The following is a 25,941-nucleotide window of genomic DNA, read 5'->3' as shown; positions in this document are numbered from 1 at the left end:
CCCTTCTAGCCCAACTTATGCTGATTAATGGTTGCGCTGTAATACTCCATGAGTGTCTTGTTGGCTGTCCTCCTCAGTGCGTAGCCCCCTAGAAACACACGAGTCAATTTAGGATCACATACATGCATAATAGGTACCACGGATGCACAGTTGGTGGGAAGAAGTGGGTGAGATAGGGTGTTTTTTGTTCTGTGTATTTCTCCAAACCATAATACAAGCGCTACATACCAACCTACATATATTGAGATGTATAACGTGGGATAGTCTCTGTTGTTAAGCCAGGAAAAGTTGGACATATGGAGTTGTTCTGAAAATTCAATAAAAATGGTTTAATTTTTTTTTTTTTTTTTAAAAGAAGCCAAGTGTTAAACATATGTTTAGCATGCTCCAATCAATCATTTCATGATGTTATTTTAGATGTCCCCTGAAAAAAAAATCTGAAAAATGGCAATGGAGGTCCGGGGTGTGGCGCGTTTGTCTGTGGCCTTGTTCCATATGATCACTGTGACTACTTTGTTTAATGCAGGCATTAAGCTGTATGGTTTCATTTCCCAAAGGGTGTGTGGATGATAATAGGGAACGTGGGTAACAGCGAGCTCTTGGTGTCATAATCAACATAGATGGTAAGCATGGTATCGGTTTTAATTTCTGTTACATCCTAGGTCATTAATTATGGGGATGAAAAGTTAGTGATCTAATGTCTTGATAGGTAAATTCAATTTTAATGAGAATACCTGGGCTTATCACTGGTACCAAAGGTAGAAAGCAACAAACATTTCCTTAGAGCTTAGAGAAATGTGAGTAAATCACTGGCACCAAAGCATCAAACCTACAATACAATCGACAAATGGACCATTAAAGTTCCCAAACCAAGTTAGGAAAAAGAACAAAAAAAATTATAAGTAAAAGTTGTATAAGGGCATCTATTTTGGGGTAAATGAAAAAAAAATAAAACCTCTCTTTGAAAATAATGTGGGGAAAAATTCGATGTGATTCTATGTTTGTTACCAAAGAATGCAACTGAAGGCCACTATTGTGCCAACGGGAAGAAATAACAGTAAGCAGCGACAGTGGTGTTCCACAGAGTCAAGAGGGCTGGAGCAATTACCCTGCAGGAAGGCACATTCAGATGTTTCCAACTTTAAGAAGCTTCTCAGGGGGAACCCAGGTTATGGACTCCAGAGAAAGACATGCCTCTCTACCCCTGTGCAGGGGGCACAGTCAAAAGTCCTGTCTCAATACTTTTAGGCTATGTTATGCTACTTTCCATCTAAACTGTAATGTCACCAGGGGTGTCACAACTCTCAAGAAAAAGATAGCAGCTGCAGGGCGCATAGGCAACTATTTGATGCAACAGAAAAGTTTTGACAACAAACGAGTAGATGACTGGCAGCAGAATGTGTACCGGGAGGGTGTGTGTTCCAGTATTTGACTGCCAAACAGGAGAAGCAATACCTATCAGTACGGCTGTGAGAGATACAAGAATGATGTAGCAGGTAGGGCCTGCAGGACAAGAAGGGCCTACTTGGTCTGCCTGCATGAATCCATTCCTAAATATGATGGTTGGTAACGCTCTGTAGGTGGCAAAGCATATGTTTGGCCACCAGGAGACAAAGCCGAGAGGCAGATGGTGAGAAGCAGATGATATTGCAGGAAGGTCTAGAATGTGATCAGGTTTTGATCAGAGTTTGATCAGATAGATGCAGCAGATGAAGAAGGCTGTCCAGTAACTGAGATAAAAGGCATTACAAGAGTACGGTTGGGAGTGAATTAGTGCCTCACTGACTGGTTGTTTGCTATTCAGAAGGAGAAAGAACGTGACAGTAGCTCTACTTACATGTACTTCAAAGGATAGCAATGGATCAAAGACAAGTCACAGGTCAACAACTAAGGAAGCAGATAAGACTGAGGGTCCAGGCTTCTGTGGCCAACAGCCAGAGTTCCAGATGTTAGGAATCACGATCTGGTTTCACTGAGTTGCTGTTAATCCAAGATGCTATCAAACTCATGCATTTGTAAATCTTCGCTTGGGCTGCAAGCATATTGTCACCGCATGTGGCTGTGATCTGATTGTCATCCATTCTGGCCATGAAGGACCATCCCAATGACTGGAACAAAATAGCAAGGAGGAGCAGGTAAAGACTGAAACAAGATGGGCCATAGCAAGAACATTGTGATGTGCCACATGCCAGAGGAAGGAATGAAGAAGAAAAGGGAGGTAGGTGTACGGTCCGAGAGCGGTCTGGCGAAATGATTTCAACCAGTTATCCACCTGATCCCATATGCCTAGTTCAGATAGACCATCACAGAGTGGGCCGTAAGAGAAGGTGTTTAAAGTGGTGCTGAAGTCAGGAGTGCTCTGAACATCCCTACAGCCAACGTCTAAAGTTAAACAATGCCAATAGTGAATTCAAGGAGAGAGGATTCATTCACGTAAAAGGGGCAAAATCCAGACTGTGCAAGGTTAAGAAGCATGTTTTATCCCAGGTTGTAGAAATGATTCCTCCTGGCCATTCCTAAAGTTCCCAAACTGCCGGGGGCAGCTTCCAGGATACCAGGGGGACACAGGCTTAACCTCTTCCTTCATCCAAGGCTCTCTCACAAGGTCCAGTACCCACAAGCTGCTGATTCTTCTGCCAAAAAAACATTCTTGAGCTTTATGCCCTTGGAACCACAGAAGACCACCTGGTCCAACCTTGGAGAACCACTATACTTTGGCAGGATCGAATGCCTCAGTCTTTCCCTCATGCAGAAAGCCAACAAAGTATTCCTGTTTATTCTTCTCCAGTCCAACTGTGCTCTGATGTCTCTGGGATAGGTGTATTTTTATGTTAATCGTGGGATAGTAATTGGTGACAAGACCTCAAAATATTCCAGGAAATTAAATCACTTCCTGTATCTTAACAATGAAACAATCACAGAAACACACATGCATGCACACACAGATATACGCACAAGATGATATACGCACATACATTAGTTCACTGCATTATATGCCGTGCTTAATTTGAGCAGGTGGTTGCAGGGCTCTTCAACAGATTTGACTCTGAGAAAGAGAGGAAAACACAAAAGGGGAAAAGAAGGAGGGAGAGAAAGACTGGAAAACAGTGGCAAAGGCAATGTGTGATGGATTAAAGAGGCACGAGATGGAATCAGGACTATGCAGCCTTGGTATTCAGCACTGCAATCTTCAATAGTACCAGCTGTGGGCTTCTCAGCAAAAACTTTGAGCACCAGCAGACATGCTTTTACAAATCAAGCACTGATTATGGTCTGCTTTCTTAAAGCTTCCGCTGGAACTTGTTACCCAGTTCCTCTGCAAGCTCCACCTTTCCCATTACTAGATAGTGCTATCCAGGTGAGTTGTACAACTGAACTCTCATCGTTTAGGTCACGTGTGCAAGGGCTTTGCCCTGTTGTTACTATTGTGGGCTTTAAACCACACCCACCTCACGCCCATTACTATCAGTCTTTCATGGACTTGCCTTTCAAAAATCCTTTCTAATGAAAAGGTAAATGCTTTACGTTTGTCCCTCCTTGGGGAGGTTTTGTTACTGCCTGGCAGACTGACCCCGTTACATGGATAACTCCACGATTGCCAACGAGTTTGAATGTGAGCAACTTATTTTTGCTTTTGTGTCTCTCCTTCGTGCTCATGGCGGACGTGGCGCTTTGAATCGGCTCGCTTATGTCAACTGTTTTACTTTTCATTTTCAATATATGTGGCAAGAAAAGTCCAGTTAGGAATATACAACGCTAATAGCTCTAACTCGAGCAAACGCGAGACCCGTTGCATTGCAAATGCTTGTTCGGAATCCAGCACCCTCGCCGCCAACATTCAAACAGGAGGAGGCTGGAGGAAAACAAACGTAATTAAAGCAATAAATATGAGCTGCATCAGTGTGTGTAAATATTGCTCCGTTGAGGAATAGTGCGAGTGTGTGGCCTGCTTGTGGAGTATGAACACAGCCCACATCTGGAGATTATCAGGATGCGCGCCTCTGTGTATGTTCTCTCGTTGCTGCGTCATTTCCACTTCCGAGTAAAATGGGATTTGAGAGAAAAGGCAGTGTGAGGTGATGCTGCATGCAGCCTGGGTTGGGGGTGTTAAGGGTGCGGGGTGCGGGGTGGCATGCCCCTGTGAGACGTGATGCCACGGGCCCATCCGCCTGTCAGCGCTCCAGTATGGCCCATGCCAGGGCAGCTGTAGGAGCCGGGCTGTTTTGACGCCCTGCGTAGGAGGACACTTCAGATTTTGCACATTTCTTTCTTGGCAGCAGCAACTGTCTATAAATAATTCATTCCTAGATGTCAGCGAAGGAGCTGGGTTAAATATGAGTGTTTTCCCTTCGAATGAGGGCTGATCGCGCTGTCAGTTTCCGCTCCCCGGGGACATCCTGACAGGAGCTCACGAGCAGCGCCGGGGCCCTTCCCGAGGCGTCAGATCCTGCAAGGGCCCCAATCAGCCACAGAACTGAGGACTGACGCCCACCCAGGGCCAGGCGCGAACATACCGGGACCCGCACGTCACACGCATGTACTTCTGCTCTCCTTATAGTTACTCACTTAACATCAGGCTAGAAAACATTTAGGAATGGCTAGTTTGATGGGAGGATTCTTAGGGCCAGATGTACCAAAGGATTTTACCCATTCTGTGTCTATGGGAAAATGCTTTAGTACATATGGCCCTTGTTAGGAGAGGCTTAGAGACCGTGACAAGGGCAGACGCCAGTGGCCCCCAATGTTATTTCCCTCTGACGAAAGCAGTTCTGGGACAGCTTTTGACATCATGCTAGTGAAAACAGGGGTTGATCACTCCACCTGAGCACTCTTTGAAACATTTCACACCTGAATGCGCAGAAACCCTGGCTTTCACTCAATGGCCTGAACTTCAACGCGGGTAAGATAGATGTTCTCAGTTGCTCCACTCCCCGGTGGTTTTGGGTCTTGGCCCAGGGAGATTCCTCCTCTCACCTCATTGAAACCTTGATACAAACCTCTCTCTGTCTTCGCATGTTCATAAACTTGCATCCACCTGATTCGCCCCACCAAGAACACCACCACGGAAGGTCTTGCATGTACTTCCATCGCATTGTTGCCCCCTGGCTCTGCAGGTGACAATCTTGAGCAGGCTGGGCTTTGGAAGTACCTTATCCTTAGGTTCCCCCTACTGCCTACTTAACACCTCTACAGGATCCAGACCGCAGCAGCCCGACTGCGTCTGCCTCTTCCTTGTCATTCTTTAGCCTTTGTTGTCTTAGAAAAACTCCACTGGCTTCTAGTGTCCAAAGGGATCATCTTTACATCCCTTTGCACGGTGCAGTGGGCAATTCATCAGGTTGGGCCCTCTTACTTGCAGGTACAGTTTGCTGCCACCATCCTGCATGCCAGTTGCGGTCCTCTGATGCTAACCTACTTGTGCTGGAGTTCAAATGTCTACGTGCTGGAGACAGATCTTTTTCAGTTCAATTTTCCCATCTTTGGCACAATCTCCCATTCTTTCGTTGATCCATCATAGATCGCCTAGATTTCAGGAAATCTTTCAGGACCTGGATCTATAGTCATTAATCAGGTGCGAGTCAGCTCAGCATGGCTGCTGGAGCGCCTGGACACCTTCCAGGTAGCAGATGTACTCTACAAATCACAAAAAACAGAATAATGAGTTAAAGATCCCCACCAGGAGGAGTAAGGAGGCAAGCCCAGAATGTTCTCACACAATGTGGAGAAAATGGAACGAAAATGGAGCATTTCATTTTGCTAGGCACTTAATATGATGTTCTTCACAAAAGTTGTAAACCCTGCCCTTAGGCTGGTGGCTGGGGGAGGTACTGAACATAGACCTTGTTACTCAGGGCTAAAGATACAGACATGAATTCGAATATGGCTCCATTATTGAGACCCTCATCATGAGTGCCCCGGAGGGGAATGAGCTGTATCAGCGGGGAGAGTCCCGAGATATATCACAGAAACTCTGCACTGTAACAGAAACTTTGTACTGGTGGAGCAAAAGAAACCAGGAAATGCCTTTGTGATCTTAATCCCGCAATAAAATTATTCAATCATGCATTTGTAATATTCCGACTGGGAGCGGTTGTCAGATGGAGCAGCCAGTGCTTAATTTGTAAATAGAAAAGTGCCGGTGCCCAAAGCTCTCCTCTGAAACACCTGGCTGCTGCAATTAAATGTGCGGGCATAGAACACTGAGGCAGCTAATCCTGAAGCCATCTCGGGCCTCTTTAATCTATTTACAGCAACTCCCTACCCCTTCAGCTCACTCCCACAGCTTTCTCCCTTTGTGAAGATTTTTCGTTTTTCTATTCCTCCCTCGTTCCCATATGTGTCTTTTCCTCGCAGCAAATGCTTGAGGCAGAAAATAAGTGCTGGCCCTCAAAAATAAGTGCCGGCCCTCAAAAATAAGTGCTGGCCCTCAAAAATAAGTGCCAGTGTCCCGGAAACCACCGGCTCAAATTAAGCACTGGGGGCAGCCAACCACAAAAGCAAACGTCTATGGCCTTTCACATGCATTTACAGTAAATAATGCAGGCCTTGTGCTTTTGTCTTGAGCCTTAGGTGGTCACTATAACCAACTCGGCCTGCTCTAGTTATGGATGTGGATGTTGGACGAGAGAGGGCTGTATGTTGTGTTATGCTCTCTGTTTTAAACTTCACGTGTCACACTTTGGCTTTGGTGTTATGGTAAATGACACCTGAATGGCCGACTGGAATGTTGTGGACATGTTTTTTTTCTAGCCGATATTAAGCTGCAATTCCATGTGGATTTAGGCATTCAGGTACTACCTGCTTTGAGGAGATGGTAAACGGGACTCGGGGAGGGTTGGAAACGGGAGGGTGGCAGGGTAAGGAAAGGGTGTCAGTGGGCAGGGAAGGCTGTGGGGTGGGCAGGGAGCATTCTCTGTTCCTACTTGGTAGCGGGGGGCGGAGCCTGGGGTATGCTCGTGCCTGCTGCCCCTGGCCAATCAAATTCAATTTACCCAGCTGGATCTTTGCGTAAAATCAGACCCAGTGTTTCTGCACCAAGTAAATCCTGGTGAGGGAACACCAGGACTCTTGCTTGTGATCAGGTGGGTAGGTATCCCACCTGGGAATTCCACTTCCCCTAATCCTAATCAGGTGTTATGGAATTGTTTTGGGATTGAAGGAGGTGATCTAGGATTCTGTAGAACCCAAGATTATTGTGCCACAAATCCTTGATGCTACATGCAGCAGATTTTTTTAAATGGCCTGATGTCCTATGTTCAAGGTCTGGGGTCGCCAGCCTCAGTTTGGACATTGCATGCCAAAGCTCTGTGGGCAGTTTTTGCCACCAACATTTAGAAGGCACTTTCTCTTCCATTTTGCCTTTCACTTTATTAGGGAACAAAACATTGATGTGGCAACTCTACGGCTGAAACCGTCTCAACGCAATCTCTTCTATCTATCCAACCCTGGCTTTTAGGCGCTATTCAAAGACCTCGCTACCATCCTCCATCATCCCTTCTTTCCTGTTCCCTCCCAGTTGTCAGAGGTATAGACGAAGATGCACGTACGTGCCGCTACAGGTCCTCTGTTGGGCCTCCGACCAGCCGAGCTGCGCTTCCTTCGTCAACCTTAGCCGCGTTTTGCCTGATTTCTCCATTAACTACACCACAACCAGGGCCGGACTGGCCGTAGCGGGCATCAGGCATTACTCCGGGAGTCTGGAAGGTGGGGGCCCGTTTTGCAGTGGGGGGGATGGTTTTGTTAGTGGCAGTGCTGCAATATCGGCCTCCAGTAACAAAAGCAACCGCGCTTCACTTTTTCCAGCCGCCCTCCTCCCCCACCCCCCTTGACCCTCTCTCCCCCACACCTCCACCCCCGCCGCCGGGCTGGTCAGACAAAATTGCCAGGGCTGCTTTGGGTTCCCAGTCCACCTCCGACCCCACCCAACCCCACGCCACCTTCTCAGTTTGGTGTTGGTTGCACTGCTGGGCCAGGTATTACCACACAATGGCCCTGAACCCAAGATCCAAGGTGCTTTGGTAACAGTAAATTTGCATGTGATGGTATAGTCACTGTTCGGTAATTTCACACCAGTACAGTGCAATTACGAGTGAAACCCATGGAAAGGGGGAATCATAGGACGTGACCGATTCTTCCAGTCGTAAAACAACACAGAGTTCACCAATATGGCAATGAATTTTGTTTTTGCACACGTGTTTGTTTACTAACAGGTGGATGTGTGTGGGTGTGAGAGAGGGGGAGAAAACAAGAGGAAGAGGTGAGAAAAATCCATGGGACTCTGAGTGTGGATAAATTAATGAATGGATGAACAAGAATAGGTGAATGAATTAATGTGTGAGGATGATGAATACATGTTTGAGAATCAATGAATCGGAGCGAGAGGTTGGATGTCTGACTGTGAATAAGGACCAACAAAGGAAGGAGAGGATGGATGACAATTCAAGGCTGGACTGTGAAAGTCACATGATGGATGGAGGAGTGCGACGATAATTGTATGGATAAATAATTGAGCATGAGAGGATGGATGAATTACAACTGGTTTCACCTCTTGTGGCTGAACACAACCGTGAGAAATATTCCAAGGGGAAACTGGTCATTCATCTACTACTTTATTATTTCTAGTCTGAATGCAAAACATTTTTAACATCTGCTTCTTCAGGAAACTTGGTGATCCCATAAGGGAAAAGATGCAGATGCTGTCAGTTGACAGAAGTGCATTCTCCCCCCCTCGTTACACAAAGAGTTCAAGGAACCCTGCTGATGGGTTAGTTCCATAAGAGGCTACCCAGCGGCCAGGGTACCCTTCGGGGTGAGTTGTGTGCTGTACAACATGCGTGGAGATTGAAGGATCCGCTACTGTTTCTTCTTCTGTTCTCTTCTTTGTGGAGCTGCTATGAAATCCCTAGAGCAGTGGTTCCCAACCTTTTGACTTCTGTGGACCCCCACTTTACCATTACTGGAACCTGGGGACCCCCACTGAATCATTATAGGACTCTGGGGACCCCCTACTGAGTCATTACTGAAAGGTGAGGACCTAATCTGTTGATGTTATTTAGTTTTCTAAGCAGTCACGGACCCCCTGAGGAGGCTTCACGGACCCCCAGGGGTTCCCGGACCACAGGTTGGGAACCACTGCCCTAGAGTGAGACTCCGCCTTCTTCAGGCGCTATCTTTAGCCGCTGGGCTGCTCCTGCTGTTGCCCCACCTCATGCTACGTCTGCGTGCAACTAGCACAAAAGAGCAATTAGAATGGGATGATGAGGAATCCATGTTTTTGCCACTGTGGAAATTGTGTCAGCAGGTGGCGGGGGGCACATAAAGGGCGGAGCAAGTAGCCTCATAAGCTAAGTCTCCACATACGCTATGTCAGCAAAAACATTTCAAAGTTAGATAAACAAGCCGCCATAAAACCGAACCCCCTTAGTTACCCCTTCACCTGCAACACTGCCTTTCGAAAACTTCCAGGCCTTCCACGCAGGCCGGGAAGAAGCCTGGTTTTTCAAGGGTCTGCACATCTCCTGTGGGCTCCTGGACCCTGGGTAGAAGCCCAACTCGTGGTCAGGTGCAGTTCGCCATCTCACCACAGTTTGCTGCCTCACCACAGAACATTAAGCAGAGTCCAGCAATGGTGTCTGAGAGGGAAGGAGGGAGTCAGGGATGGAGAAATCAGAGTGGACTGAGTAGCAAGCGAGTTCAGCAAAGGACAGTGAGGTGTGCAGTGGCATAATGATTACGGAGACAGAAAGTGGTAAAGAGCGAGCAAGCTGGCAACAGAACAAGGCAACACTGTGGACACAGTGAGCAGCACATTTCAGGAACAGCAGAACTTTGCGATCCAGCACAGGGTGATGAAAACTGCAGTCCCATAGAATGGAAGAGGAGTCTCCTTTGCACTCACCTAACCGCAGGCTTCGGTTATACTGTAACACAGCCAGCCCTAAAAGCACCCGCACAAAGAAGCAGAGGGGTACTGGATAATGGGAAAAACAGTAATATAAAGAAATAATACAGTGGCATGGTGGCATTGAAGGACAACATGCCTGACTTGCCACAAAGGAGCAGACAAACCAGGTCTGGGAGAGTGTGGAACATGAGAACAAAGAGACAGGAAGCAAGATCCCACGAGATGCGGCCATTAGAAAGGAACATTCGCTTGTGGCTAAATTCTCACAAGAACAAGAGGCGCGATATTTAAAGATTTTGTGACAGTCATACGCGATCTCAAGTCCTGACACCTGCACATTAGAACAAAATCTAACTCTTCCATGGGTAGCTGGGGGTGGTGATGCTCACATAACTGGCATTGGAGGTCGATAAGTGGCCTCATGCGTGGCACAGAATGGTTGTAATGTGCCTGATCCTGCCCTAATGAGCCACAGTGAGAAGCATTCATTAAAAAAACAAACATGGAAGCCATTTTGGAAAGGCGTTTTAAAATGCATAATAAAGAAACCCTTATTTTAAATATCTTATGACGTATATATGAACGTAAACATATAACCGTACATGCTGTCATTTAAAAAAAAATAATGTTTGTGTTGTTTATTCCGTGCTTTTTTTTTTTACACATCATTTTAACCAATCATAAACCTATTATTATAGAGTTATATATCATCTGTTCGGATAATACTTTAAATTAGCATTTTGGTTATTATGCAGAATGCGCTGCTTTTAGTGGGTGAAGCCCTTTTTCCAAGATGGTTTCTGCGTTCAGCAATTTCTCCCCGACAGCAACTGCTGCTCCTGAAAACAATGCATCTTACACACTGCAAAGGAAGCACTCACTCAGAGGCAGACTAATGGAACCAACAGCCATTAGCAAGCCATGAAGCAAGAAGTCCCTCTGACATCTATGTTTTTATATCATAAAATCAACACAAACAATGTATCTTGGAAATTGTGCTTCTTATTTTAAAAGTGATTATATATATATATATGTATATATATATATGGAAAATGTCACTTACCCAGTGTACATCTGTTCGTGGCATTAGTCGCTGCAGATTCACATGCTGTGCAGATACCGCCATCTGGTGTTGGGCTCGGAGTGTTACAAGTTGTTTTTCTTCGAAGAAGTCTTTTCGAGTCACGAGACCGAGGGACTCCTCCCATTTCGACTCCATTGCGCATGGGCGTCGACTCCATCTTAGATTGTTTTCCCCGCAGAGGGTGAGGTAGGAGTTGTGTATGCTAGTAATAGTGCCCATGCAATGGAGTGAATGCGTATGTACATAATGAAGTCTCAAGTAATATATTTACAAATGTACAAATGTTTAAGATCTACTTCTAAACGGCTACAGGCTCCCGGGGAGGCGGGTGGGCGCATGTGAATCTGCAGCGACTAATGCCACGAACAGATGTACACTGGGTAAGTGACATTTTCCGTTCGATGGCATGTGTAGCTGCAGATACACATGCTGTGCATAGACTAATAAGCAGTTATCTCCCCAAAAGCGGTGGTTCAGCCTGTAGGAGTTGAAGTAGTTTGAAATAATGTTCTTAGTACAGCTTGACCTACTGTTGCCTGTTGTGCAGTTAACACATCTACACAGTAGTGCTTGGTAAATGTATGAGGCGTAGACCATGTTGCTGCCTTACATATTTCGTTCATTGGAATATTTCCCAGAAAGGCCATGGTAGCACCTTTCTTTCTGGTCGAGTGTGCCTTTGGTATAATAGGCAGTTCTCTTTCAGCTTTAAGATAGAAGGTTTGAATGCACTTAACTATCCATCTAGCAATGCCTTGTTTTGAAATAGGATTTCCTGTATGAGGTTTTTGAAAGGCGATAAATAGTTGTTTTGTCTTTCGAATTAGTTTTGTTCTGTCAATGTAGTACATTAGTGCTCTTTTGATGTCTAATGTATGTAGTGCTCTTTCAGCTACAGAATCTGGCTGTGGGAAGAACACTGGTAATTCTACTGTTTGATTCAAGTGGAACAGTGAGATTACTTTTGGTAAAAATTTGGGATTGGTCCGTAGAACAACTTTATTTTTGTGTATTTGAATAAATGGTTCTTGAATGGTAAATGCTTGAATCTCACTCACTCTTCTTAGAGATGTGATGGCAATTAAAAATGCAACTTTCCACGTTAAGTATTGCATTTCACAAGAGTGCATGGGCTCAAAAGGTGGACCCATGAGTCGTGTTAAGACAATGTTGAGGTTCCATGAAGGAACTGGTGGTGTTCTTGGTGGTATAATTCTCTTTAGGCCTTCCATAAACGCTTTTATGACTGGTATCCTAAATAATGAAGTTGAGTGCGTAATTTGCAGGTAAGCTGAAATTGCCGTAAGATGTATTTTAATGGAAGAGAAAGCTAGTTTAGATTTCTGCAAATGTAGTAAGTATCCTACTATCTCTTTTGCAGATGCGTGTAAAGGTTGAATTTGATTATTATGGCAGTAATAAACACATCTTTTCCACTTATTTGCATAACAGTGTCTAGTGGTAGGTTTTCTAGCCTGTTTTATGACCTCCATACATTCCTGTGTGAGGTCTAAGTGCCCGAATTCTAGGATTTCAGGAGCCAAATTGCTAGATTCAGCGATGCTGGATTTGGATGTCTGATCTGTTGTTTGTGTTGTGTTAACAGATCTGGTCTGTTTGGCAGTTTGATATGAGGTACTACTGAAAGGTCTAGTAGTGTTGTGTACCAAGGTTGCCTTGCCCATGTTGGTGCTGTTAGTATGAGTTTGAGTTTGTTTTGACTCAACTTGTTTACTAGATATGGAAGAAGTGGGAGAGAGGGAAAAGCGTACGCAAATATCCCTGACCAGTTCCTCCATAGTGCATTGCCCTGAGACTGATGTTGTGGGTACCTGGATGCGAAGTTTTGGCATTTTGAGTTTTCTTTTGTTGCAAATAGATCTATTTGTGGCGTTCCCCACATTTTGAAGTAAGTGTTCAGTATTTGGGGGTGAATTTCCCATTCGTGGATCTGTTGGTGATCCCGAGAGAGATTGTCTGCTAACTGATTCCGAATCCCTGGAATAAATTGTGCTATTAGGCGAATGTGGTTGTGAATCGCCCAATACCATATTTTTTGTGTTAGGAGACACAACTGTGTCGAGTGTGTTCCTCCCTGTTTGTTTAGGTAATACATTGTTGTCATGTTGTCTGTTTTGACAAGAGTGTATTTGTGGGTTTATGGGTTGAAATGCTTTCAGAGCTAGAAACACCACTAACAGTTCTAAGTGGTTTATATGAAACTGTTTTTGCTGAATGTCCCATTGTCCTTGGATGCTGTGCTGATTGAGGTGTGCTCCCCACCCTGTCATGGATGCATCTGTTGTTATTACGCATTGTGGCACTGGGTCTTGAAAAGGCCGCCCTTGGTTTAAATTTATACTGTTCCACCATTGAAGCGAGATGTATGTTTGGCGGTCTATCAACACCAGATCTAGAAGTTGACCCTGTGCTTGTGACCACTGTGATGCTAGGCACTGTTGTAAGGGCCGCATGTGCAACCTTGCGTTTGGGACAATAGCTATGCATGAGGGCATCATGCCTAGGAGTTTCATGACTAATTTGACCTGTATCTTCTGGTTTGGATACATGGTTTGTATTACATTTTGGAATGTTTGGACTCTTTGTGGACTTGGAGTGGCAAACCCTTTTACTGTGTTGATTGTTGCTCCTAGGTATTGCTGTGTTTGACACGGCAGAAGGTGTGACTTTGAGTAATTGATTGAGAAACCTAGTTTGTGTAGGGTTTCTATGACGTAATTTGTGTGTCGTGAACACTGTTTTTGCGTGTTGGTTTTGATTAACCGATCGTCTAGGTACGGGAAGACATGTATTTGCTGCCTTCTGATATGTGCAGCTACTACTGCTAGACATTTTGTAAAAACTCTTGGCGCAGTTGTTATTCCGAATGGCAACACTTTGAATTGGTAATGTATCCCTTGGAATACAAACCTTAGGTACTTTCTGTGTGAAGGATGTATTGGTATATGGAAATATGCATCCTTTAGATCCAGTGTTGTCATGTAGTCTTGTTGTTTGAGCAGTGGGATTACTTCTTGTAATGTAACCATGTGAAAGTGGTCTGATTTGATGTATGTATTTAATATTCTGAGATCTAGTATAGGTCTTAGAGTTTTGTCTTTTTTGGGTATTAGAAAGTACAGTGAGTAAACTCCTGTGTTTAGTTCTTTTTTTGGTACTAATTCTATTGCCCCTTTTTGGAGCAATGCTTGAACTTCTAATCCTAGAAGATTTATATGTTGTTTCGACATACTGTGTGTTTTCGGTGGGACTGTTGGAGGGAATTTTCGAAATTCTATGCAATAACCATACTGGATAATTGCTAGTACCCAAGTATCTGTTGTTATCTCCTCCCAATGTTTGTAAAATTGGCTTAATCTTCCCCCCACAGGTGTTATGTGATGGGGATGGGTGACTTGTGAGTCACTGCTTATTTTGAGGACTTTTGGGGCTTTGGAATTTTCCTCTACCTCTTTGGAATTGTCCCCCTCTTTATTGCCCCCGAAAACGTCCCCGCTGATATTGGCTTTGGTAAGTGGGCCTTGTTTGTGATGTTGTGGTTTCTGTAGGTTGTCCTCGAAACCCTCCCCTAAAAGGTGTTTTGCGAAAGGTGCCTCTGCTCTGCGGGGAGTAGAGTGCGCCCATGGCTTTTGCCGTATCAGTGTCCTTCTTGAGTTTCTCAATAGCAGTGTCGACTTCCGGCCCAAACAACTGCTGTTCATTAAATGGCATATTTAGCACAGCTTGTTGAATTTCTGGCTTGAAACCTGACGTGCGGAGCCATGCGTGCCTTCTTATTGTTATTGCAGTATTTACTGTCCTTGCAGCCGTATCTGCTGCATCCATTGAAGACCGTATCTGATTATTAGAGATACTTTGTCCTTCTTCCACCACTTGTAGTGCTCTTTTTTGGAACTCCTTGGGTAAGTGTTCTATCAAATGTTGCATCTCATCCTAGTGAGCTCTGTCATATCTTGCCAAAAGCGCTTGTGAATTGGCAATGCGCCATTGGTTTGCTGCATGTGCTGCAACCCTTTTGCCCGCAGCATCAAATTTGCGACTCTCTTTGTCTGGAGGTGGTGCGTCTCCCGAGGTATGAGAGTTTGCTCTCTTACGAGCTGCCCCGACAACTACTGAGTCTGGAGTTAACTGCGTTGTAATATAAACAGGATGTGTTGGCGGTGGCTTGTATTTTTTCTCCACTCTTGGAGTTATGGCTCGGCCTTTAACAGGATCTTGAAAGATTTGTTTTGAATGTTTTAGCATTCCTGGGAGCTTAGGTAGTTTTTGGTACTGGCTATGAGTGGAGGTTAGCGTGTTAAACAAGAAGTCATCCTCAATTGGTTCTGAATGCAAGGTGACGTTATGGAAAGCAGCTGCCCTTGCGATCACCTGTGTGTAAGATGTACTGTCCTCAGGAGGGGACGGCCTGGTAGGGTACGAGTCTGGGCTGTTGTCCAATACTGGAGCATCGTAAAGGTCCCATGCATCGGGATCATCTTGACTCATGGCATTATGAGTCGGGGAGTGCATCAGTGGAGGAGTTGCTACTGGTGATGTGTGCACTCATGGTGGTGGAGAAGGTGGTGGAGTTGTTTTCTTTGCCACCTTTGCCTGTGGCTCCTTCTCATTTTCGTGAAAGGCAAGTTTTCTTTTTATTTTAATTGGAGGAAGAGTGGTTATCTTCCCTGTGTCTTGATGAATGTGGAGCCTCCTTTGAGTATAGTCTGGCTCTACAGCTTGAAGTTCCTCTCCAAATCTATGTTTTTTCATTTGGGAGGCCAATCCTTGTTCCTCTGTATAGGAACCTGTTTTCGGCTCCGAGGCTGGATGTTTCGGAACCGAAACTTTTTCGGAGGTTATTTTAGGCTCCGAAGAAACCTTCGTAATTTTCGGCGTGGTGGTGTCTCGATGCCGAATTATTTCGGTGCCGCTGTGACGGTGCCGAAATTTCTCAGAGCCGATGTCTCGGGTCCGAGATTGCTGTGTGACGGTATCTCGACCGGAGTCGGATGACTTCGACACCAGCGTGCCCTTTTTCGGTGCCTTGGCTCGGTCACCGCTTGTTTGGGTTAAGCCATGGCCTGTTGGCGGTGGCGTCCCCTGGGCTTTTGTTGACTTCTCGTGAGTCTTATGTTTCGACGTCTTACTCACGGTTTTCGGCGTTTCTTCGGCCTCGAGCTCTTCCGAGTCCGACTCTTGGATAGAGAAAGCTTCCTCTTCTTCCTCGAAACGCTCTTGTTCTGTCGGCGTCAACGCCATCTGCAGTCTTCTGGCTCTTCGGTCTCTTAACGTCTTTCTGGACCGAAACGCTCGACAGGCCTCACAAGTATCTTCCTTGTGCTCTGGGGACAAGCACAAGTTACAGACCAGATGCTGATCCGTATACGGATACTTGTTATGGCATTTTGGACAGAAGTGGAATGGGGTCCATTCCATCAGCCTTGAATTCACACGTGGCCGGGCCAACCAGGCCCCGACGGGGGATCGAAAAAAACCCCGAAGGGCCACCGGAACTCTTCTAAATTCGGTGTCGATCTGTTGTAACTAACCCGATACCGAACGCAAACAATACCGACGTTTTTTTCCGAGATTCTAACTAACTTTCTGACCCGAAACACGGAGCAAAAAGGAACACGTCCGAACCCGATGGCGGAAAAAAAACAATCTAAGATGGAGTCGACGCCCATGAGCAATGGAGTCGAAATGGGAGGAGTCCCTCGGTCTCGTGACTCAAAAAGACTTCTTCGAAGAAAAACAACTTGTAACACTCCGAGCCCAACACCAGATGGCGGGATGTGCACAGCATGTGTATCTGCAGCTACACATGCCATCGAACATATATATATATCTCGCGTATCCCAAAACTGGTAACACAAAACAACTCAGCACGAAGCTCTTTTTTAGGGCAGGTATTGATCTGTGGAGAGGTGAGGAAGGCTGCATACCTCAATCTTCACTATGGCACTATGTTCTGAAAAATCCTATATAAAATGTATATTATGAAAAGACAATTACTCGTAAATTATGATGAAATACTTTGGGACCCATCTGCAAAAAACATCTCACAATCAAAATAGGGAGGCCTCATGGAAAACGCAATGAACCCGAGGAGGAGATACCAGCATTCACTGCCTTGCAATGCACTGAACAGCAGAACCATGTGGTCCTTCGCAAACCCAACACTGAGAGGCCAGTCTTTGAAACTAAGTGAATACCTGAATATCGCCTTCGTCCAGTCACATCCACACTTGAACCCGTCAGCCCTGAGGAGAAAAACAACACATTGTTCTCATGAATATCAACATGGAAAGGAACAAGGAAGCTCACCAAAATTTACCAAACTTGAGAAAAGTGGCTTACCAGGATGATGTCCAACAACTAGACCAGCTTACGAAAATAATCACATATTTAATAACTCCCAACCACATATTTCATACTATGTAGCGCTTACTACTTGCCAGTTTCGAGTTGAAACTGTACAGCTGTCTGTTTTAGTCAGAAGACATGGATGTCTTTTGTGCGCTATATGAGTAATTGCTCTACTGCAATCTCAAAACAAAAGAATTTCTTGTTTGGCCAGAGTGGAACTTCAGGAGGTGTGTTTCTTGACCAAGTTAATACTGAACGAGGTTAGTGCATGCTATTATTTAAGATGTAAATAATTATACTTTACTTTATAAAGGGTAAGATATGCCACCAGAGTGGCTTCTTGGAACTGGAAAAAAAATCAAGATTGGGTGTAACACAGTGGAAGTAATTTTGTGGGGCAAGAAGAAGTTCCAGAACTTCCTGATGACAGATGTTCATCACCAGCCTTTAGGGCAACTGGCAGAAAGTTCCAAAGCTTAGCTGCCTGTTTCAAAAAGTTTCAGAACAAACTTTCTAAGACTTCCACACAGATAAAAACTAGATTAGTGGATCAAACTTTCCATAGATAGCAGCACAGTTTCAGCTTTTCAGTTAAAACAAAAGTGATTGCACCTGCATGCGGCCTAGTGACCAGTCCACAGGTTTTCGGCTGATTCACAATAGTGAACATAAATATTTGTGATTCCCTTTTGTGACTCAAAATCATGTATATTTTCGGTGCCCATAGGTCTAAGGGTGTAGTAAATTTCTGTGATCCACTTTGCGTAAATATGAGACATTTCGGGGAAAAACTACATTTAGCAAACTACTTTAGCTAGAATGCATACTCGCATCCATTTTTGATGCAAGGATACATTTTTCTCGAAAATTATACAATGAAAATACAAGGGCCACAACAAAGAGATAACTGGGGTGTGGTTGTTTGCGTTGTTCCTGTGCTCCTTTGCTATAATGTTGCTGTAAAGTGCAGTGTAATTCGACGACGTGGCATGCTGGCGTAGGTTCTGGAATGTTGTGTTACAAGAGTAACACAAAATTCTAGAATTTATGCCGGCGTAATTAAAATTTTGCCCGGGCACATACAAGCCATATTCTGCATGCGTGCAGTGGGAAGAGCTAGATCAGGTAGGTTGGTGAAATGCAAATAGTTGAAACTAAGGGGTTGTGCACCAGGTATTGGACAGTCCTTCAGATGTATATGAGTTGCTGGGAGACACGGGGCAGGCGTACAAGCTGCATCCCACTGAGTTAGCGGACATGTACTATTTGTGTACATCAGACACCAGGTTCTCAGATTAAAGATGCCTCTGCTGAGGAAGGGCTGACAAGTAAGGCAAGTGTTGATATTAGATATGTTGTGGAGACAGTGCAAGTGAAACATGAAAGAGCTAGTCAGTGTTGTGCTAGCAAGAAAGAAATGGAAGATGAGACCATGAGAAGTGGTAGATTGGTAATTTGTGTCCAGTAGGTTCTGTTTTAATGGCTCAAAAGAAAATACATCATGTGAGTAATATTTGTGTGTGTGTGTCCCCTCTGCCCTCCCCACCCCCGAAAGAGGCATGCACACTCTGGCAGCATGGGTAAATTATTTGAGAGTTACAGCTATTAATGTAAGGGATAATAAGCATCTATATAACACACAATCTGCCATTAATATGGCACTGTACGAAGTCAAGGAGATCAACCAGTCTGAATCCATCTGAAAGTGAACCAAAGCAGCGGCAAAACTACATTATGAATTCTTAAAGGAGGTTCAAGTTGTAATAATGCACAGAAAGTATTGCAGTAATGAGCAAGGCATAGATGTGCATTCCATACCTAATGTAATCATTGACATCTGTGCCATGTGCTGTCTTTCTACCGTCTACAGATTTACAGCGGGGTGTCCTTCAATAAACTATTTTTAATGCTTCTGTTGTTTCCTCAAAAATCCACCCTTATAATGACGAGGAGAGAGGACAACTTGGAAACATCAACGTCATCTGACTTTCTTGAGCAAACAGGAGAGCGGGGGTAGTGGTTGCAGTAAAGACCACATGAAACAGGAACATCACTCAGAACTTTAGTTTGAATTGTTTAGTGATTGTCACCAATCACAGACTGCATTTCCTTTTTAGGGTCGAACGCGCGCAAGCGCTCTGGACCATGTTGTAATCTCTCTATGGGCTTCTAACAACGCCCATGTCATGCCCGTCACTTTCATTAGTTCGTGGACTTGCCTTTTAAAAATCGATTGATTCCATTTGTGAAAGGCATGCATATACGTCATGCCTTTTCCGGTGTTTAGCCCTCCTCGAGCACACTGGTAAACTACTGAAAACTTACAAGGCTTCATGTTTTCAGCTGGTTTCTGGAATACTTTATCTTTTCATTTCCTGCACAGCGCGATCTCGCTGGGCAGAAGTCAAGCGCTTTGCATGACATCGACCCTTTTCATGGATAATTGCACTTTTGCTGGTTACATGGATAAATGCACTTTTGCCGGTAAGTTTCACTGCGAGAGAACTTCAGTTTCCTTTTCTGTGTCTCCTTCACGCTCATGGCGACCATTGGCTCCCATATGTGAAACTGTTTTACTTTTCATTATTAGTTTATGTGGCAAGAAAAGTCAGGTTAGGAGTTTACAATGCTAATAGCTCTAACACAAGCAAACGTGAGACCCGTTGATTTGCAAATGCTTGGTAAAAAAAAAAAGCCACCTAGAACACTCTCAGGCAAAGAGATCCCTGCTATAGAGGAGAAGATGCCTTGTCTTCTAAAAAAAAAAAAAAAAAAAAAAAGAAGGGCTAATAAAACCAGCCTCCAGCTGACCCGCAAAGACAACGAGGTCCAGGCGCTTCCAAAGAAGCCTACGTGTCTGTTCTACTTGTCTGCTGGAGCTGCAAAGTGCAAAGGTTCCTGGAAATAAAGGAAGCTATGTCCTCCTGGAAGAGAACGACTAGACCAATGAAACTACACTTCTTCAGCCAATCTACATCAAATGTCTCCCCTGTGCCTTAGGGATGGAGAAAACCTTTCAACGCAGGAACCAGGAGTTACTGCAGAGGAATCTAGAATCAATCGCAAATGGCCATTTTGTGGTGTATCTGAAATGGAGCTGCGAGGAATCTTCTTCTAAACCAAATCAGTGGTCTGGTTTCTGAAAAGCAGTTCCTGAATGTTTGGAGACATTTCAACCAGCAGGGTAAAAATAAGTTGCGACTTAGACATTTTTCATCCTTGAATGACCCGGAAAAGTCATTCCAAAAAATGTAGACTACGCAGTTACAATATACTTCAGCGGTTTGTACAGGCAGGAAATTTGGGCCACTGAGTTTGAGACTACCGCAGGACCACCAAAAAGGAGAATGCAATCTCATGATTTGATCCAGCTACAACTTGCAAAGGTGTCTTGCTGGAAATCTTCAACCTTCACAAATTCTGAAGGGAAAACCTTTGACCAGAATGAACCATCAACTCTTCCCCAGCCTCACTCTTTTGAGAGTCAGCTGCAAGAGGTCCTCACATCTCCATCCTCCATAATGTTTCACTGAGATAAACCACCAAGTTGTATCTGCCACGCTCATCACCACTTGGCTGCAGATGGTTCCAAGGAATCAGCCTAACACACCCAATTGAAAAACTGGTATTGTTTCTAATGGAACCGCTATTGTTCTTTTTTTTAATAACGGTCGCTATTGTTCTTTTTTTTTTTTTTTTTATAACTGTTGATCCCGCAGTTGAATTATCTTCATTCTGTGTCATATTAATTATTAAACTATGTTTTTCATTTAATACGTTTGGAGATTTTAAGCAATTTACTTCTGCACATGCATTCTGCATTATTGCACATGTACCCCAGACAATATTCTCTGAAGAGGGTCTCGCTGCCAGTGCCAATCTATCATGGTGCAGCCATGTATTCCTTACAGAAGCAACTATACTTAGTAGGGAAGTGCTTGTTTTGGTTTTGTGGGAGCTCAGTCAAAGCTCACATCAAGACTGTGATTTCTCTCTTCCATAGTTTAACAATCCATATGCTTACAGTGTCAATTTGTATTGATAATGGAATATCAATAGCACCCTCTCTTAGAAGTATTTCATATACATCTTTTCATCTTTTCCTAAACCAAATATAATGTATCTAGTAAAAATCAGTGCTTCCCTCTACTTCACTTATTGTTTATTAGACATAACATCTGTAATCGAGAGCCAGTCTAAATCACCCTCCCAGGAATCACATGCCACCACTGGTTACCTGAAAACCTTACTGCTCAAACAAATGCGGGTCATGCGCAGATCGATCACATTCAGTTCATCCTCCCGGGAGCAGCTGAGCAGCTGGGTTTGGTTGTAGTTTATGCTGAGAGATGTGATTTTCCCCTGTGCTGGAATCTCATGTACACAGTGCTTCAATCTGGGGAATGGATACAAACATACAAATTAAGTGCGCATAAGAACACACCATCGCCGTGTGACTATCAGACTGTCTGCTATGGAAAATAAGCAGGGCCAATGGAATTATGCAGCAGGGAGTACCAAATTATGCAGCAGAGTTGACTAAATTATGCGGCAAGAAAAAGCAAAGTATGCAGCATAATGCAGCACATTTTATTTTATAGTATTACTTGCTTTGTCATTTTTACACATGGTAATATCTTCTTGGAAAATAATTACCTCATTAGTACTAGTTTAACAACCAAACACAGAAATAAGCAACTGAAAGACGAACAGTTATCCTTTGCAAAGGGCTTTCCCCTGCGCATGAACATGTCACGATGTTTTAGTAACTTTTGATCTGTTTGAGCTAGAAACATTTTTTTGTTGAAGTCTGCAAATTAGGCAGCAGGTGATGAATTAAGTGGCAAATGCGGCAAATCCATAACTATGCGAAAAAAGCAGTGGCTGCAGAATCACATAATTCCCTTGGCCCTGAAAATAAGTTATGAACACACTCACATGGGGACACACAAACACAAAATGAATAAGAGGCAACCAATTATTAAGCCTTTGTATTACCAACAAGGAGTTTTGATGAGATAATACACCACAAGCCTCCACAAACAACAAGAGGACCTCTGCCTGTAGCTCAACAAATAGGCGTGGAGCCCAGTAGGACTGCAGAGGGGTTAAATCATTACCCAGGAAAAGGTTATATCTTTTATACTGAAATTGACATTCCATGGACATTGAAACTTTATCAATCATGAGGCAGGTCTCCTAAGACTTAGCTGACTGGCTCAACACCCTCAGCACGGATCAACTGAACCCCACGGACAACCTCAACAAAGACATCACCTAATTCAACAACTGGATCACAAACTGTAAAGACTCCCTCGCACTCATCAAACACAACAAGCAAAGAATAACCAACAGGCAAGCCAGCTGGTACACAGAAGACCTTCGACACTCCAAACGGCTAAGAAAGAACTGCTTCAAATAAAATGGAGAACCAACCACAAAACTGCAGACAGAACTAACTACAAGGCTGAACTCAAGCACTGCCACCAACAACTGAGACAGCAAGAAAAGAGCACTAGCCAAACGCATCAAAGGGAGTGGCAAAGCTGCAAGGAGATCTTCTTCATCATCAAGGACTTCGCCATACCCCGGGCCTCCGTCAACAACACCTCCTCCTCCTCCTCCCAGGAACTCCACAAGACATATCAAACTTCTTCCACAACTAAAACGGAAGCATCTACAGCAACTTTGCACAACAACCAAGCCCTGGCAACCACATTGCCAGCCTGCCTATCACCACATAACAAAATGGGAAACTCCTACCAGGGAAGAAACAGTACTGATCACAAAGTCCATCCATTCACGGGCCGCTACAGATCTCTGCCTCCCCAGCACATCTCCAACCTGGGAGCAGCAACAATCAGCACCGCCCTCACCAACATCATCAACACCTCCATAACATCCACCACATTTCCTTAAGACTGGAAGCTTCTAGTGGTCAACACGCCCCTCAAGAATAGTCAGTCAACCCAAACTAGCCGAGTTACTTCTTTCTGTTCTTCCTGATACCCTACCCAGCCAAAGTTATAGAAAAGGTCAACAAGCAACTCAATGCACCTTGAACTACACCACCTGCTGATAACTCTCAATCAGGAACATAAAAAGTACACAGCACCGAAACATCCTCTTTGCAGCCATCAACGACATCCGGACCATCCTGGACTGAGGCGAAACAAAAGGCCTAATCATGCTTGACCTCTCTGCAGCATTCGATACAGTTTCCCACAACATACTCATAAGAAGACTACACAACATCAGCATCAAATGGATCTTCTCCTACCCGGGGAAGAAACTAAAAGGCCAGACGACCACCCTTCACATCGACCTGATCTACTGAGTGCCCCAGGGACCATCCCTCAGCCCTACCCTGTTAAACATCTACATGACACCACTCGCCAACAACAACCAATCCCAAGGAGTTAACATCATCTCATCTGCCGACGACTCCAAGCTCATCCTCTCCCTGACGGACAACACTGACACCACAAGAACCAACTTCAGCAACTGCATGACCATGATAGCAGAACGGATGAGAAGCAACTTTCCAAAGCTTAACTTTGACAAGATGGAAGTACTAGTCTTCAGAAACAAGCCCTCCCCTTGGGACGCCACATGAAACCTGACTGAGCTAGGACCAACACCTATATTTCCCGAGCACACTGGGATTACACTGGACTGTAAGCTCAACATGATGGCACAAGTCAACACAATAAGCACTGCCTGCTTCCAAACTCTACGCATGCGCCGAAAGATCTTCTAATGGCTGCACAGAACACAAGATGAACTGTCCTGCAGGAACCTAACACATGCAAACTCAATAATGGCAATGCACTCTATGCAGGAATCTCCAAGCAGCTCACATACTAACTCCAGACCATTCTGAACACTGCCGCAAGACTAATCCTCAACCTCCCACATCTCACCTCTCTTCAAAGAGCTTCACCTGCTCCCCATTCACAAACGCTACCAATTCCAACTCCTGACGCATACATACAAAGCCTTGCACAACACTGGATCAGTATACCTTAACAACCGAATACACTTCCACCAGCTAGCCAGACACCTATTCTTAGACACACCCACACACACACCTGCATTCACAAAAACAGAGCAGCAGGACACACATTGAACCGAAAATCTGGAAAGAACTACCATAGCTCATCAAAGCCTGCTCCTCATTTCTTGAAAATTGCAAGAAGATGAAGGCTTAGCTTATCGAATAACCATGCGGGGATTACACACCTACACGCCTGCTCATGCGACAGAATACCCTCATGGGTGATTAGCGCGCTCTACAAATCGACCTGAAATATTATCACACTTTTGGATGGGGAATGGGACACACAGGGAATAGCTAGGGATTGGTTTTAGGGGTACATCCCAGTGACACGCTAGCCTTTCTTTTAAATCTCACACACTTTATTCGGCTATAATTTCATCAAAGTACAATAACAACAGTTACAATATATCATACATTAAAAGACAAGATAAAAGGAAGGATAAAAGGAATACAGATATATCTATATACAAATTGTGCACATTGTCACCCTGCTAAGAAATACGGTAATTTATATCGGCACCAAGTGTGTTGTGCAATGCTCAAAATATAAAATACAAAATTATTATAAATGCAGTGCAATCCATCAATATTCTGGGTATACTCTCCCAAAAGCATAAATACATTGTTAAGACTATATGCACTCTATCATAGCATCTGTAAGTAGTGTGCTTCTAGTTGATTAAGTGCAAGTTCTAGAATACACATTTAAACACAAGGCACATGGTTTAATTACCCAGACAAAAACAATGTGAAACAAAGTAACTACAAATCTGCAAACAGACTGTATAGATTTCTGGTCAACTATAGTGCCATGGAGAAGAAAACATGTTATGAACCTCTGGACCATAGGCATAGTATGAAGTCTCTATCTTTAGCCCTGTAAGATACTTCAAGCTACGCTAAAAATTTGTCTCTTATACCACACACACCAAATGGGAAACAACTCATAGTGAATACCACAGAATCGCAGGAATCAGATTTCAATATTGTAGGAAAGTGGAGTATTATGCAGTGATGCTGGTTAAGCTTCATTATGTAATACTCTCACAATACTCCAAAGATGGTCCTTTTGATTCACAATAATGAACCCTTATCTCAGTCCTGGTAGTGTGGCAAACAGCAGTCAGGCTTTACTAGAGGAACATGTGTTAAGTATTTCAGAGTACCAATATGGACAATAAGTAATTGAGAGGACTCAAAAGAAATCTGACACCAATTTATAAGATTAAGCAGATTGTTATATATTTTTAGACCCCAAAACAAAGTAAATCAGATATGTATAACTAGAGTTATGGATTTCAGAGTGAAAAGAAAATCAGTACATTCACAGGAAGTCAAACTTTACCATTGCGGACAATGGTAAAAATCACTGGTGACTCCTGGTCACTTGTGGATGAGTTTAGAGGAACCCACTAGTAGTTAATGTTGTGCGGATCCCAGGACCAAGCTGCAACAGTAAGACCAATTTTACCTGGCTTGAGAGGCATGGGTGGAGAGGTGTCCTGACTGTCCTTTGTGCTG

The 25,941-nt window shown here is 44.2% G+C and overlaps 1 protein-coding gene across 2 annotated transcripts in view; it reads right to left on the bottom strand.

Moving 5' to 3' along the window:
• The window catches only part of ATG16L2 (autophagy related 16 like 2), a 288,242-nt gene that overhangs the window by 60,220 nt on the left and 202,081 nt on the right, over positions 1 to 25,941 (bottom strand). For both annotated transcript variants that reach the window (XM_069203791.1, XM_069203793.1), the window contains 2 exons: positions 21,598 to 21,756; positions 17,207 to 17,254 (listed from right to left, as the gene is read on the bottom strand). In XM_069203791.1, coding sequence (XP_069059892.1) covers positions 17,207 to 17,254; positions 21,598 to 21,756 — 207 coding nt within the window. The remainder of the gene's footprint in view (positions 1 to 17,206; positions 17,255 to 21,597; positions 21,757 to 25,941) is intronic.

This window comes from Pleurodeles waltl, chromosome 8 (genome assembly GCF_031143425.1).
Source record: "Pleurodeles waltl isolate 20211129_DDA chromosome 8, aPleWal1.hap1.20221129, whole genome shotgun sequence".
NCBI classification, from domain to species: Eukaryota; Metazoa; Chordata; class Amphibia; order Caudata; family Salamandridae; genus Pleurodeles; species Pleurodeles waltl.
Note: the sequence above shows the minus strand (reverse complement) of the source record. Positions and strands in the feature narration are given on the sequence as shown.